This window comes from Cucumis melo, chromosome 3, assembly GCF_025177605.1.
Source record: "Cucumis melo cultivar AY chromosome 3, USDA_Cmelo_AY_1.0, whole genome shotgun sequence".
Lineage (NCBI taxonomy): Eukaryota > Viridiplantae > Streptophyta > Magnoliopsida > Cucurbitales > Cucurbitaceae > Cucumis > Cucumis melo.
This window is the reverse complement of record NC_066859.1, coordinates 25,722,961-25,739,008: the sequence shown is the minus strand read 5'-3', so window position 1 is coordinate 25,739,008 and position 16,048 is coordinate 25,722,961. Positions and strand designations below refer to the sequence as shown.

General features: G+C 32.5%; 3 protein-coding genes across 6 annotated transcripts; all 3 read right to left on the bottom strand.

The window, feature by feature from the left end:
- Window positions 1-93: 93 nt before the first annotated feature.
- Window positions 94-3,581, bottom strand: LOC103488444 (thioredoxin-like protein CITRX, chloroplastic). The gene is made up of 4 exons (XM_008447187.3): window positions 3,223-3,581; window positions 2,990-3,112; window positions 712-792; window positions 94-538 (listed from the first exon to the last, which is right to left on the bottom strand). The coding sequence occupies exons 1-4, from the start codon at window positions 3,433-3,435 to the stop codon at window positions 422-424; spliced, it is 534 nt and encodes a 177-aa protein (XP_008445409.1). The 5' UTR covers window positions 3,436-3,581; the 3' UTR covers window positions 94-421.
- A 2,378-nt stretch (window positions 3,582-5,959) lies between these two features.
- LOC103488443 (protein spotted leaf 11) lies at window positions 5,960-7,508 on the bottom strand. Its single transcript, XM_008447186.2, has one exon. It carries the CDS (start codon window positions 7,235-7,237, stop codon window positions 6,281-6,283), a length of 957 nt encoding a protein of 318 aa, XP_008445408.1. The 5' UTR covers window positions 7,238-7,508; the 3' UTR covers window positions 5,960-6,280.
- Window positions 7,509-10,569: 3,061 nt separating this feature from the next.
- LOC103488442 (hydroxyproline O-arabinosyltransferase RDN2-like) lies at window positions 10,570-14,932 on the bottom strand. Of its 4 annotated transcripts, none has more exons than XM_008447182.3 (10): window positions 14,766-14,932; window positions 13,762-13,819; window positions 13,197-13,677; window positions 12,980-13,047; window positions 12,677-12,878; window positions 12,280-12,377; window positions 12,103-12,172; window positions 11,939-12,010; window positions 11,658-11,771; window positions 10,570-10,897 (listed from the first exon to the last, which is right to left on the bottom strand). In XM_008447182.3, the coding sequence occupies exons 3-10, from the start codon at window positions 13,611-13,613 to the stop codon at window positions 10,835-10,837; spliced, it is 1,104 nt and encodes a 367-aa protein (XP_008445404.1). In that variant the 5' UTR covers window positions 13,614-13,677; window positions 13,762-13,819; window positions 14,766-14,932; the 3' UTR covers window positions 10,570-10,834. The 4 variants fall into 4 exon arrangements, with proteins under 4 accessions (XP_008445404.1, XP_016900066.1, XP_008445407.1 ...); XM_017044577.2 differs by having other exon boundaries at window positions 13,197-13,672; XM_008447185.3 differs by having other exon boundaries at window positions 13,197-13,618.
- Window positions 14,933-16,048: the final 1,116 nt, after the last annotated feature.

Below are 16,048 nucleotides of genomic sequence, written 5' to 3'. Positions count from 1 at the left end.
GCTACATCAGTTCGACTCAACTTTCAAAATATCTCAAGAAGTTCGTATCCTTGCTAGTTTCTCTCTTTCTTTAGATGTCTTGTGGGCCAAGAGTGGAGAATTTTGAACCTCATTGACTAAAATTTTTAAACCAAGTCTCTGTTGGTTGAGCTGTTGTTACTACAGAGTAAACTTCCTACGTAATAGACAATTTTGTTTTCATTACAAAATGGTGGGAGCATGCTAAAACTAGATGAATTGCTAACCCTACTTTCATGATTTTCTACTGTTTGAATCTCCCTGTCTCAAGTTGGTTAAAACATGACTTACAGGAGGCCGGTAAACTCCATCGAAGGCTCTAATATGGTCTTGTATGGACTTCGATCCCCCATTTTCCAGCAGTGTTGATAAGAGGTGTGCTTGAAGCTCCATTTTTCATGGTTCACATTTCATTATCAATGATATCTCGCATCATCTGAATTGGAATGAGACCTTCGGTGCGGATCGCTTCTTTATTTGGATCCGGGCTAATGAAGAAAAGTGTAGGCAGTCCTCTTACCTGAAACCAAGCATTTAACTCAGATTTATCTTTCTAGCGATGTGGGTAAGAACAAAGATAATATCTTTCATGACCAACTTTGCGGAAAATCGAGGAGGTTAGTAGAGAGCGTAGATGAGAAGATAGGACAACTCTGCAAACAGGTTAAGGAGAAAGGAGTTATGTACTTTTACCTGCATATCTCGTGAAAATTCATATTCATCATCTGTATCAACCTTGATGATCATTGCATTGTTCTCATACTCTACAGCGAGCTGCAATACGAGCTACAAGTTAGCTAATATATCCATGATTTCCAAAATGAAAGAGTTGTAACAGCACGTTACAGCTACAGCTTCATCCAACAACTCCAAATGTTAATCTATGAACATAGTTAATATCAGATAATACCATGAACTAAACAATTCCTAGAGCATCGACATAAGCAAGCAAAATCCTTTTACAAGTCATATATTATTAACAGATCCATGAGAAATACAAATCTTGAATACTATGCCAATTGATGCAGGGGATGAAAAGATGGTTGACCGCCACAAATTGAATAGTAAGCCCAAAGCCTTCATGAACAAAAATCAATATAAAAGTAGAGTAAACTCTCAGACGACTCATAGCACAAGGATATAATGCAGCTTTTTATTCATTGCCATTCCTATAACATCAACTACCTGAACTAAAACTAGAAGTTGTAAATGCAATCCTGAATGAGCAAAATATGATCAATATGACATCTAAAAGATTATTGTAATGTTTCCAGACCACCAAGAGAGTTGCAGTGCCCATTTAGTTCAGGTATCAACGGTTTGCATCATGAAATACTTGAAAGGCAACTCCTTACTAAATGTTTCAATTAAAAACAGGACGAAACGAGCACGAGCATAATTGAGTAACAGAAGTATCACCAACCAACTACATAACATAAGGAATATGCTAAGAACAAACCAAAATACCCGGCCAATTTTCGAGAGTGTCAGTAACCTCTCTCCCTAACCCCACAATTCCCAGAACAATGATGATTCCCTCCCAAAAAACACTTCCTAACCTCACAATTCCCAGGATAATAATGATCCCCGCTGAAAACATTTCTTGTACCAGTAACACCACCCCATTCCCCACATCCCACTTTCGTTCGAAGAATCCCCTTCTTACCCTTCCAATGGTTGGTATTCTCTATTGGTGGGTCCATAAAGAATTTGCTTGAGCAAACCACAACTTTTATCCAGAAAATATAAATGAATAAATAAATAAAAAGGATGCAAAAAGAATTATCCAATCAAATCCAACTTTGTTGAAGCAAGTTAAGAACTACAATCTTGTAGAAAATCCAAGTATGCTACAAGGCATGAAATGTAAATGCAACCAAGATGCACCTGTGCCTCTCAGCTCCTTTGCCATCTCACAGTTTCTTGATCAAAAAAATGTACACACATGCACACATAAAAAGGCAAGCCTTTCTATGCAAGTACGAGACGTAAAGAATGCTCAACACTCACATCTGATAAAACCACAAGTTTTTGTGAAAAACTAAGACTAACAATAATGATTTCATTCTGCAACAAGCAAGCTTAATAATCAACCACCCAATTAATCCAAACCAAAACTAACTTTCCACCTATGAGAACTAGCTGGAAAGAAGAACAACAGATTGTATGGACTGGGATTTTCCCTCTCAACGGACTGTAAGACAGGAAGATAGGAGTAAATATACTAACAAAAGATGCAATGGCCAGTTTGAGATACACCAATTGGAAGCAAGGAGATCCAATTTATCAACTAGCCACACTGATTGCTTCCTCCTGCAGTTTGAAACTAATTATTTCTTATTCCAAGCTACCCAACGCCAAGGCTAGACCACCATAAGAGACCAACCACTATATTACAGAATCATGTATATGAATAGCCCAAATCGCAAGAATCCTACCACTAGCCAAACTATCTGCAGTAGTTTTCATGTATAAATAACTTGAAGGTCTTAATCAATCCCTCTTTGGTGTTCACACATCAAGCACATTTTCTTCTTTACCAGAATCATATGGAAGCACATCCCCGTCAAAACTAAAAGGGGAAATGTGAACTATACTAGATAAGGCTTTTCCTAGAACCACAATATTTTGAAATTACAATCAAATGACATTCATACATTGATTCTAACGCTAACCCCAAAAGCATAAGTCAGATAAGTTGGTATCTTCGATCTCTCATACACATACAAATGTAGGTCCCTCTCACTTATAGGTTTAATGGGTACAAGACTCAGAAATGATAATCAATATCAATTGAAGAGAAAATGACATTGTACAAGTTTGAACACAAGAGCTACAAACACACTGCTATCATTTTTAACCACCACAAAATCCAAAACCTTAAGCTAAAGCTAATGGATCCATACATACACGAAATTGAAGCACTTACATTATGTGAATTCATACAAAAGTTCAATGTAATTAGACATACCATTTCAAGTTCTTGAGCCATTAGAATGCAGGGTCCACACCATGTTGCATAGAAATCGATTATAAGCGGCACATTTCTTTCCCTCTTCACCAACTCCTGCACTTCGGCAGCTGTCATCTTCTTCTGCAAGTAAACCCCACACCAAAAACAATTGAAAAGAAAAAACAAAAACAAACACACGTACGAAAATCAAGGAAAGTTAGCAAAACAGGTAGAAGAAAACGCAAGTGTACCACAAGATAATCGTCATGGATGTACTTTCCTTTAGGGGGTTCGCACAAAATCCTTCTTGGAGTGGTTGAGAGTGAGAAGGGTCTGCTGGAAGAAGAAAGAAGCGGACTTTGATGATGGGTTTTTGAGGATGAGAAAGGAATTGAAATGGAAGGTCGAATGGAGGTAAAATTACAGATGGGAAAGAGATTAGAGGAGATTTGTAAAACGGCCATTTTCGATGGGAAAGACGAAGGAGAAAGGTTCAAAGCTTTGCAGTCGACGGAAGTGGCTTCCCCAATGGATATGGTTCGTTGTTTGGGCGCCGGGAGAAATATAGACAGCGCCACTGCCCGATCCAAATGCCTCGACTTACGTTTAAAATTTTAATTTTATAAAAATACGGTGAAAAAAGTTTTGATTTGGTTTCAAAATGTTATTATATTAGTCTTTCTAAGTATTTGAGTTTGATGTAAATTTAGTTTTTAACTCGATCAAAATATTAAAACTTTATCGAGATTTAAGTTTCATTTCAATTTGATTTTAAGTTTTACCTATACAAAAAATTAATTTTAATCATCGATTCAAAAATTCAAGCTATTAAAAAAGTAAAAACATTTAAATCTAGAATACTAACACCTTTTCATACTAACTTGGATCAACCAAAAGAACGTTAGGATTAAATTATCTCTTAGATCAAAGATCTAGAAGTAAGATTGGAAATCTTCTTTTAAATTGAATCACTCCACAAACAAACTTGATCAAAGTTGGATTTAACAGCTAACATGCAGTGAAACGTTCAAATATAAGATTTCAACTTTCATTAGTCAAAAGTCTAATTCTAAAATAGTCTCATAGAGATTCTAATCTATTCAATGAAACTCCAAAAAACTAAAAAACTAAAAACAAATAGAATTACAATAAAAATGTGATATTAACTAATAAAAGTCTTCAAAATGTTGTACTTATGGGAGCATAATTTCTACTCCATAGTACACTTCAATCAAGCAAACATTTTAATACTCTAAATGGTTCTTCGTCTCTTGTATTAGCATATAATACATGAAATTCATGATGAACCAAACCTTATCCACTTTTCTATGCAAAAAATAAATCATTGTTGAATCTTTGTTGTCTTAGATCTTGTAATTGACCCCTCTAAGATGTGCAGCACCATGATTCTTATATCTTAGTTTGATTTTAAGTCCCTAGAACTTAAGTTTTTATAATATGAACAAAAAGTGGGTTACTGATATTTTAGTTCTATGTGTTAGAAAAAAATAGTTATTTTAAAAATTATCATTTTGCTTTTTTCTTAAAACAATAAATCGAAAGATTGAAGCAACTAAAACCAACTTAATCAAAATGTTTCGTGGTTGGATTGGTATTGAGTCCATAATTTAGGATGAACCGAAAAAGTTGAATAAATTCTAAACAATATTGCATATAAAACTATAGTTCATTCCAACCTAATCGATGAACTCCCTAAATTTTAATTTTGGTATGGTACTTTTACGATTCAATTGAAATTCTTTAAGTGTGTTTAAGAGTAAGGTATGTGGAAAATTAGGGAATTGAAGTAATAGAGTGGGCACATATTTAAAGTGCTTATCGTGAATCTCACCTATCGAAATAGTTATAAGAATCGAATAAATAACAAAGTTGATAGAAAAAATGTATCAAGTCACAGTGATTGATTATCTATTAAATCAACCCAATAAAGTAGTCTACATGCTTAAAATTATAAAAAAGAAAAATGAATGTTTGATACAAAATTAAGCTCAAACTAATGAAATTAAAATAGAGAAAACTTATTAAATCAGGTAAAAGTCAAATTAATTTTCCACTTATAGCCACTTTTGCCAAATTTGGATGTGCAAATAATCAACCTATGATTTGATAATCATTTGTGTCTACAACTAATCAATTCAACTTCTACAGTGGTCTGAAAAATAAATTGTGTTTGCAACAACTCTGTATTTTATTAACTTTTTTTTTGCCGTTTAATTCCCCTCGTCTTTGATTAATTTATTGATCTAGATTTCATAGGCTAATTAATTTTACAAAGTTGAAAAGTGTACAAATTAAATAGCCACAAACTAAACTCAATGGATTAAATTAATTCTTTTATACAAATTTCATAATAACTTTCAGACCTTATTTTTTCTTTAGTAGACCAAAAAGTATCTGCAGTAGCCAAAACATACTTACTCATGTAACACATCCACCTACCACGTGAAACATTTGAGTATAGCCTACTCAATATGACATCGATCTTGTTAATTTGAGAAATTAAGAAAAAAAGTTTATCATGCAACAACTTGTAATCAAACACAGCTTTGATAACCAACCAACCCAAAGACATAGATTGAACTCCCAAAGTACAAAAACATATTTATGTTGTTTTGTTCACTCAATTCAACAAATGAAAAAGTCAGAAGAGCTATACATTAGCTAACAAAATTATTCCTTTTTTCTAATTCCCTGCCCCAATAAAAACCCTCAATAATATTACATTTTAATGTTTGTGTATCATTTGCAGCACAACTCGGTAAACTTGTACTATGAATCATAGGGTAAGAGCAATTCTTCCCTTTGTGAAATAAAATTATGCATATAAGAAAAAACAAGAGAAGAATGAATGGGGAATTTGGTACATCAAATTCTGGCAGTAAAACCAGTGGATAAAAGATTTGGTAATGAATAAGCAAAAGACAGAAAGCAACCCAGAAATGGAAAGAAGCAAAGAAACACAGCAAATTGGTAAAAAATTGAATCTTGGTCATGCATGATTCATCGATTCTTCCAATGTTCATCAAACTTAACTTCAACCATATAAGCTCTAGGAAGAAGAGATTACACATCAAAGATCAGTCACAACATATTCAAATTTTCCTATTACACGAAAACTTGTGGAATGGAACTGATGAATGTGTAGAATTTTCATATTCTATCTTTAATTTGTACATAGAATTTGTTCAATCTAGGGGAAAAGAATCAATCTGATCTTATACAAATATGGTGGGGAAACAGTAAACAGTCAATCTATCAATCAAAGTGAGAGCAAGATGAAACAAGAAGCTATTCAGAGCATGGATTTATCAAACGATTCAATTGCAAATCCTCAAATACATTACCATCAATGCCGCCACTTGCAACCATCTTCAACAATTCAACCGCCTTGGTTTTCCCCTTCTCGCTGCCGTTCACAGCCACATCCGCAATCTCGCTCAAGATTCCAGATCCCAAATCCTTCACATCTTCCGCCGCCCTATCGCCGCCCCATTTAGCTAAATTCAACAACGCCGATACCGCGTTCTCCTTCGTTCTCAAACTCGAACCAGTCCCTGAATCCAACAAATCCACCAAAACCCCCAATCCAGAAACCCTACGAAATGCCAATTCGCTCTCTTCACATCCCGCCACCTGCGCAACCACCGCCGACGCATCTTCGACAATCCCAGCGTGACCGCCGACCACAACCAAAGAGAATAGCGGCGGAATCACTCCAAGATCCACCATGGTAGATCGATTCGACTGGTGAAGCGCAATTCCAAACAACGCTTTCAAAGCATCCTTAATCGATCTCTGAGGAGATTTCCTATACTTAAGAATATCAACAAGAGAATAGATTATATCACGCTTGGAACCAATAATCGGGCGGTACTCATCCACAACGAGAAGACTATGAAGAGTCGCACCACAGGATTGAACAGCGGATGCGGAGGAAGAAGAATTGTGATGGCTAAGTACATGAGAAATCGCGTCGAGAAGGCCATGAGTCGACATTAAAGCTTGACGGGAGGAGATAGAGAGGTTGAGAAGCGTAGCGGCGGCGTCTTCTTGGGCAACGTGAGAAGAGGAATACAGAGTTTCAGACAAGTAAGGAAGGGCACCGGCTTCGACGATGAGAGAACGGCTTTCGACGTCGTTTTTGGTCATCAATCGGAGCTCGGACAAAGATTCGCATCGGGTTTGCTCGGAGACGGAGCTGAGGCGAGAGACTAAAGTGGAAACTGTACGGCGCTTAACCTCCATTTGAAGAAACTGAAATGCAATGGAAATGAAGAATCCGAGAGGAATTTGAAGGGAAAAAACGAACTGCGAATTGGATTGGATTGGATTGGATTGGATTGAATTGAAGGAAGAAGAAGAAGAAAGAAGACGATAATGGCGGAGGGTTTGGTTTGGTTTGGTTTGATGGGAAGGAAGGGTATGAAATGACTAAAATAGCCTCAATGTGGAAATGTAATGGTGGTGACGGCGGAGGGGCAGTGGGGTCCATTAAATTTCAGCCGCCGAGCTTTCGCTCTTTGGCGTTCTCATAAAAGCTTTTGTGAGTTCAAACTTACATTTATTTCAATCAAATAAATTTATTTAAAAGTTTTTCAATTTCTTTTCTAAATAAGAAAAACAAAAACTAATCCACTAACAAAATAATTTCTGGTTGTAATCATCTTTGCCTCCAAATCCTTTGTTGTTATAAAATTGACTTTTTAACATTTTTAAGAAGATGTGAATGGAATTTTAATTTACAGTAACTGTAGTAGTAGTAGTAGTTTGTTGAATAGATAAATGTTGTAATCAATGGTTTGGCTTTGGTTGGGTGCATGGGTGTTAAGTTTTGTTGGAATCTTGTATGTTTTATGTTTTGACTTTTGTTTAGAAATAACATTTTTGAATTATCTCATATGATCATTGTCAATTTTAAAACATTTATTACTATCTCAAAAATCAATAATACCGATTTTGATTAATGTAAATGGGTTGAACTCTAAAAAAGTCGTATATTACTCATGCTCTCTTCTTTTTCAAACTGTTTTCAATATATTTATTGAAAGGTTTTTTTCATTTGTATTTAACAATGAATTGGTTATCTTAATTATTAACATTTTTTATATGTTTTTGTTTTTTTTAAGAAAATATGAAAATTACTTAATCTAAATAGAAATTTTGATGGACGAAAATAATAAAAATATTTATAAAATATAATCTAAAAAACTTAAATAAACTGTAAATAATTCAATTTTTTTTTTTTTGATATTTTGGGGATTTTTTCACTATTGTTTATCCTAAAATAAAACAATAAAATAATTCTTTTTTAGAAAAAAAAATTAAAAATATTTGTTACATATTTTATTATCCATTTAAATTTCCAAGGAATATTGACTTTTCGTTTTTGTGTTATTAGAAACATTAAAAAAAGTAGTATGAATAATTATAAACAATGATTTTTAAAATATATGAGATTTTGGAATTAAGTGTGAACACACAAGTGGTCAAATATTCCATATTCATTTCAAAGCATTTCACCAACAACAAAAGAGTCTAAAACTTTCTTATGTTCCCAATTTTCCTTTCATTGTTCCTTTTCCATTTTCAAATGAATGCGATTCATTCACCAATTACATTTCTATTATGTATTTTAAAGAGGGAAATATATAACCTTTATATTTACCATTTATAAAGTTTATATTATTAAATATATTATCTACATGCTTGACACGTAACTTCTAACAAGTTTGAGTTATGCAACAATCTAGAGTTTGAAGTTTGAAATGAAGTAAAATTCATTTGGATTATCCGAGAAAAAGAGTTGCAAAATTTAGACTCGTACTAATTTTGATATTAATTGATGAGTTGTTGAAGAAGATTTATTATAACATTTAGTATTATCTTATTAATACCATAGCCAACTTTGAAATGATGAGTGGAAGAGAATAAAGATGTCAATGAAGAGTAGACGAAGCAATTGGGTTGCAACCCTATTCACCCACCTCGCCTTTTCGCTTTAGACAAATTCCAAAGAACAGAGGGCAATTGCCACCCTACTTGGGTTGTTGGCTTGATTAGCCTTCCTCGACCAATATACCCCTCTTTTGGAGTCTATTATTTATGTCTTTTTATTTGAGACCTCCAAAGCATCCTAATGCCATCGAGAGCCATTTTTCTAAAAAGATAAATCATATATCTATATATATATATATATATGTATATGTATATATATATATATATATATGTATATGTAGATATATATATATATATATATATATATATATATATATATATATATATATATATATGTATATGTAGATATATATATATATATAGATATGTATGTATACGTACATATATATATGTACATATATCATACATATACATATATGTATGTATATGTACGTATACATACATATAATATATGTATGTATACGTACATATACATACATATATATATATATATGTATATGTACATATATATATATGTACGTATACATACATATCTATATATATGTATATGTATATGTACGTATACATACATATCTATATATATATATGTATGTATACGTACATATACATACATATATATATGTATGTATATGTACGTATACATACATATATATATATGTGTGTGTGTATAAATATATATGGACATTTTCAAATCTAGCATAATGAAATAAAATATAACAAAAGATTCTATCAATGATAAACATCGATATGATTCTATCAACATCAATTTATTATTGATAAACATTGATTTATTAGTAAAATTTAAAAATTTTACTATGTTTTATAAATATTTTCAACAGTATTATCATGTATATATATAAAAGTAAATGGATCCATTGTGGATGAATTGTGGCGATTGAATAATGGTCCTTTGTTTATTTAATGAAACTTAGTATAATTCAACTCTCTCACACACATATACACAACAACATGGGAGACAATATCCGAACCTAAAAAATTATAAAAATTCTTCTCTCTCTTTTATTATTATTCTTTTGTTAATTTTAAGGATACATTAATGCAAGTCCAATTATGTTTATATAGATAGCATATTATTATTATACCCTAAATATTTAAAAGATTAAACTTTTATTTTTGCCACATCAATTTCAGCAAATTCAAAATCACCCCAACAAATAATTTTCTCAAAAGATTTAGATACTAAAATTCCAAAATGACAATGGTAAAAAGAAAAATTTAAGAATAATATATTTTTTAAAAGTAACTTATGAGGAAAGATATTATTGACGTTACCTATCTTTACCCAAATTTGAAATACACTATGTTTTACTTTATTTTTCATTCATGGTATTTTTGTCCATTTCATTAATTACAAAAATGAAGTTAAATATAATTCAAACTTCAATTAATTTTTCAAACAAACTAAATCCATTTGATTTGGTTGACTTTTTCCATTTTCAATTTTCAATTTCCAACTTCCAAGTTGCCTTCAAGTATATATATATATATATACACATATTCAACTTAGCGCCTCACTAATCCAATTGCTTCATTAAATAACAAATAAATGAAATTAAGAAAAAGGAAGAAGAAAGGTTTAGGATAAGAGGAAATTAAGAAACTGATTCAAAATTGGTTTGTATAACAAAATCATGCTCAAGCAACTCTAAAATTACTCCCAAAGCCTTTTCTTTTTACTATTCCCCCTCTCTAAAGTCCCAAAAATTAAAATTAAAAAAAGAAAGAAAGAAAGAAAGAAAGAAAGAGAGAGAGAGGTTCAAAACCAAGCTAGGGTTTGTGTATACTGAAATTTGTGAGGTGTGATATTAATAGAGAACAGGACTTTTCAAACACATCAAATATGACATCATTTATTCTATAAACTAACTATGTTGCCTCCCAATTTGGAAGATTTGCAGTTGCTTCATTCACCATCTTCACCAAGGTTACCTGCAACATATGGAAACAACCAAAGCTGATATAAAATTATGATACCAAAAAGAAGGGGCAGAGAATCCATATATGATCTTTTTGTATACAAAAGAGAACCAAACTTAAATATTTTAGTAGTTTTTCACTAAGAAGCATGGATATAGATATAATATACATATATGATTTGGCATGGACATGATGACCACGTTATTTCTTTTAAATCTAGGGTCATGTGATAATCAAATTTTTTTTCTTCAAATACATACAATTTTGATATGTGAAGGAAATTTCAATGTTTATGCATTTATATGATTGTTGAGTGTTTAGTATGTGTCCTAGTATTCGGTACGTGCATGATGCTAAAGTGTTTGTCCTTCTTAGGCTTTTCACTCTTTTGGGAACCAGATATAGCAAAAGTGTTTCTTCGTTTATGCATTTTCCTTGTTTACTCGTATGGCCAAACATGATTTCTACACTAAGTTCTTACCCATGTTATGATTAAGCTACATATTTACTCATACCACGACAAGAATCATATTTGAACAGTTGAAAGGTTCCACAACAACACTGACAAACTTAGCCCGATTCTGACACTATGTAAATCCATGCTTCTCTTGGCACTAAACAAGAAAATGAAGTTTGAAGCAAACCAGAAAGAACAGAAAAATTGAAAGTCTCTTCAAAAACTGGGCTTATGCAGAACCATGCAGAGCCCCTCATTTCAAAACAGTAAATGGGAATGGAGGAAGACAAGGGGAATGGTTTTCCGGAAACATACCACGCTTTCAGGAACTCCCGGAGGGGGTAAAGGTATGTTTTTCGGGGGAGGTCCACGTAAATGTGACCTCTTGTCAAATCGCCACTCACCAATCTTACCATATGTCAATTCCCCCTGATAATTTTCAGGTAAGAGAGTTCATGAAAATGACATAAACAATAGAAATGATCAGATATGATTATTAGAAACTTTGCTGGGAATCGTAAACATTTTTGTTATCCATGCTCAGATGTTTGCACTCCGAAAATTGAAAAGAAGGAATGAAGGCAAAGAAAATTCACCTTTAAGTTGTAGTCACATCCATAAGTATAATGTATAATGAACTTTCTACCAATGGCCAAGTCCCATGGTGGCTGACCAATTAGAAAAGAAAAAGAAAATCTCAAGATTGGTTTCGATATTTAGGAGAAACTATCCATCATTTTAGAATTGATGTATGTCATACCTGCAACATAAAATCTTTCCGAAGAACATGTTGCACACCGTGCAAAGCAGAAGCAACTGCATAAGCATACCTAAGAAAAAAGGGAGCTTCAGAAGACATTTCACTAAAGATTTTTGGATTTTCTAGAGTGGTCTAATATAGAAGAGAAGACAAAAGGTTTCTTTTTCCAAAACTTACATTTCTAGCACCCATCCAAAAACTTTATCTGCCTCTGGATCCTCTTTCATCTTCAATGAAATATTCATCCAGGTAGGAGCAATTTTTTCAATCAAATCCTGATAAACAGAACCCAGTTAGCATATCGAACAATAAACGTCGACGTAAAAAGAAAATAGCCTTTTATTGATGAATACAGAAATGACAAGGAAAAGATTTTGCCAAAAATTATAAGAGAATAAAAAATGACATGTTAAAAATAGTCATAATGAGATCGCAAACTTAGTATACTAAGATTTCTTAATAAAAGAGTAAGCGCCATAAATTGCCACATCCATTTTGCGTTATGCAGGAAAATGTCGTTATGCCTGCCCGCAATAATAATCTTAATCCAGGTCTTAATTTTGAGAGAAATCACCTTCCTAATAATTACAGGGGAGTTGCCAATTGGATCAATATTATTTACGGGGCCATATTCCTCGGGGAAAAACTTTCTCAGAATTTTTTGATTTTGATCTGGTTTGATGTAGAAAAATGGAAAGGCAGCTGGATAACCTCCATCAGATAAATTAGGAAGCGGATTAACAAATATATGATCTGGTTCTGCCATTAGTATATATCTACAACAAAAAAAAAACAAAAAGAATTAGATACATAAGAATTCAAATACTAATAGCTATGAGGAGTTCTATACTTCAATGATTTTACATAAAATTCTCACTCTTCCTCTATTGTTGCCTTTTCCAGCCACTGCACAAATGCCCACGGTCTGTTCAAGACAATGTAGCCCTGAGAACAGAATATATAGTTTAATGAAATACGAAAAGGAATCCTACACATTTGAAAACAAGACATATGAGAAAGGAACAATGAGGACGTCCAAAGTAACAATAACCGAGTTAAATGAAGACAAAGAAGGATGTGCAAAGAAATCTCACCCGGTCCATACCAGCAGGAAGAGGATCCACCACCATAGTAGGAATCTCATCCATTAAGTTATCTGGTTTTCCCGAATGTAAAATACGAGTGAACCCTCCCATCTCAGATTGAGGCAAATTTTTTATCTTCTTGTACCAGTAATACATAATTCGACACTGCCATTTGCTGTAAGGAGCGTCAGTCGCTGTCAAAGCAACATGGAAAGGTGACTTTGTCTTCTTTCTTTTCACCTTCTCCGGCATTTCAATGATGGGATCAGTAGATAAATGATTATATGAGTCATGTCCAACTTCCCTTCCCACAGATCCATACTGAATAATAGCCGTCACCAAATTATAAGTTACAAAGCAGAAGGTAAGAGCCAGGAGGACCAGAAATAGTGGGGAAGCCTGTCCAGTGTTCTTCCTCCCAATCATAGTAGCTATTTTTGAGATCCAAATCAAGGACTTTCAGAATTCATTATAGGATGAGTTTCCTGAACTACAGTAACATGGGAAACCACAAAAAATCCATGAAACTTTTCTGTTTCTTTCAAATACAAGCAACAGGAGCAACACAACGGACCTCTTTTACAGTATTCAACTTGAGAAGAAGAGTTCGATTGCCACAGAAGTTCATTTCACTGCCAGCAAAAAGAATAAAGGAGGGATTCCACATCATTTGACAGCAAAGAAATCAATGATATTCTAGTTCAAAATCAAAACCACACAGAAGAAAGAACTATCATCAATATACGATGGCAGGAAAAAAAATCTCCCTGACACAATCAAGGTTAGAGAATGGTACTATTCTATAATACCAGCCATTTTTAGGTGAAGTGATATTGGTATATTAACATCGCTGTGAAAGCCACAATCATATTCCAAGTTAGCATCATAAAAAAAAAAACAAAAAAAAACACACACACACACAAAACAACAACAACAACAACAACTACAACCTATAGTGGCTGCTTCAAGTTCAATCTAGTAAAATTTTGAAATGAAACATAATTGTGGGAGTTCTGCGGTAGAATGCAACTTTCTTCTACAGATATAAGCCCCCCCTCCCCCCCCGAATAAAAATAGGGAAAAATTGGAAAAAGGAACATAACAAACACTTCTTAACAATTCAGGGCATCTTCATAATTCTTAAAGATCTAAGCTATTGTGAATTTCTAGACTCAAACATCACATTTCATACACAACCTTCAACATCAAAGTCAGAATGCAGAAACAGTATAGAAACTAACAAAAGAGATCTTAATGGTGGATGAAACTCTTCATTCTTCAAAAAGATGGAAATCACAAAAAATGGGCAAAAGGGTGGGGGAAAAAAATCGAAAGAATTGAGCATTGACTTAAGAATCCAGCAAAAATAATCCATCATCAACCAACAAAGAAACCCAGAAAAAGTCAACGATCAAGGTGAAACAAAAACAACAAGAGAACAGAATAAGAGATCAAAAGCAGAGGAAAAAGGGGGTGAATTACAGGCGGTGTTGGTGGCATTGATGGAAATTACAAGCATAGAAATATAAAAAAAAAAAAAAAAATTATGAAACGTTTTCACATGAAGAGAGGTTAAACCTTGAAGAACATGAGGGAGTCGGGGAAGAAGAAATGGGTGTCGTGTTGGAATCGAGAACAAACAGAGAGATCTGGAAAAAAAAAATCGAGTCTTGTGCGTACCGTGCGGACAGTCTTCGTTAACGTTGATTAGTTTTGCCTTTTTGTGTATTTAATTTAATTTCATAATTAACTTCATATTTTACAAAAACTTTCGAAATGAATTCATTATATAAACGATTATATTTTGATTTGTTTTAATATATTTGAAAATCCCTATATGTTAAAACTCAATTTTTTTGTTTTCTTATCTATTTTAGGAAAATTAAAAAGAAAGCTACAATAGAGCTTGTGATTAAATATATAATAATATTTTAAAAAAATATATATAACCAAATTTAACAGTGATAAGTTCTGTTGATGATAGCTTCTATTAGCAATAGATGGTTTGGAGTTCAACTAAGAACAAAAGTTTGGAAATCGTAGTATAGAAGTTTAGAGAAAGTTACCATGAATTTAAAAAAGAGAATACTAAAAGCAAAAATGTATTTTTTTAGGTATAATTGTTTGTTTTTTTTAATTATTTAAACGCTAGTTTGGTTCATATATTTTTAAAATATTCATTTTTTTATATCTATAAAAAGATCTCCTATCAACCAAAATTAAGCTTTGCAATTTATTACATGATTATTGTTATTAAATGAATTTGATATCAGATCATAATTTTAAAAAATGTTGGAGGGTTCAATTGGTAGAGTTTTTGTGGATTTATCAAAGTTTTTAGTAATGAATGAGAAATTTTTTCTTAAAAGAAAAAAGAAAACAAAGATAAATATTCTTTTTCTATACGAATTTGCCTAAAACTGAAAAAAATATTGCAATTTTCTAAATTTAGGTTTCCGTCTATCAAATGTTCGATTTCCAGCTTTGGTGTGTGTATTAAATAGTATTTAAAGTTTTGGTTTTCTCTTGTCATTACTCTTTAATTTTAATATTTTTTTTATTAGAAAATTTAGAAAGAAAAAAATCAAAATATTTGTTCTTTCTAAAAAAAATAAAATATAATGGATTTTGTCTTTTAATATTTTTTTATTTCGACGAAGGTACAAAATAGATGTATTCGTATATGCATTAAAGTATTTTTCTTTCTAATTTTTCAACTCCAAAAGTTACCTGTTTTAAGCCATAAACAACTGGTATATTTGTCTTCGATCGACTCCTCTTAATCCAAGAAAGATTTACTTCACCAATACAAAAGAATTTAAATCTAAGTTTAGTGTATTACTGATTTCATTTATAGTTCA

What these genes read in the sequence shown, in the direction of transcription:
- LOC103488444 (XM_008447187.3), bottom strand. Translation starts at nt 3,435, where the DNA reads ATGGCCGTTTTACAAATCTCCTCTAATCTCTTTCCCATCTGTAATTTT. An exon ending in TCCATGACGATTATCTTGTG is followed by an intron (nt 3,113 to 3,222) that starts GTACACTTGCGT and finishes GTTTACTTGCAG; the next exon opens with AAGAAGATGACAGCTGCCGA. An exon ending in TGGCTCAAGAACTTGAAATG is followed by an intron (nt 793 to 2,989) that starts GTATGTCTAATT and finishes CTCGTATTGCAG; the next exon opens with CTCGCTGTAGAGTATGAGAA.
- LOC103488443 (XM_008447186.2), bottom strand. Translation starts at nt 7,237, where the DNA reads ATGGAGGTTAAGCGCCGTACAGTTTCCACTTTAGTCTCTCGCCTCAGC.
- LOC103488442 (XM_008447182.3), bottom strand. Translation starts at nt 13,613, where the DNA reads ATGATTGGGAGGAAGAACACTGGACAGGCTTCCCCACTATTTCTGGTC. An exon ending in CCCCTGTAATTATTAGGAAG is followed by an intron (nt 12,378 to 12,676) that starts GTGATTTCTCTC and finishes TCTGTTTATCAG; the next exon opens with GATTTGATTGAAAAAATTGC. An exon ending in TTTGGATGGGTGCTAGAAAT is followed by an intron (nt 12,173 to 12,279) that starts GTAAGTTTTGGA and finishes CTTTTTTCTTAG; the next exon opens with GTATGCTTATGCAGTTGCTT.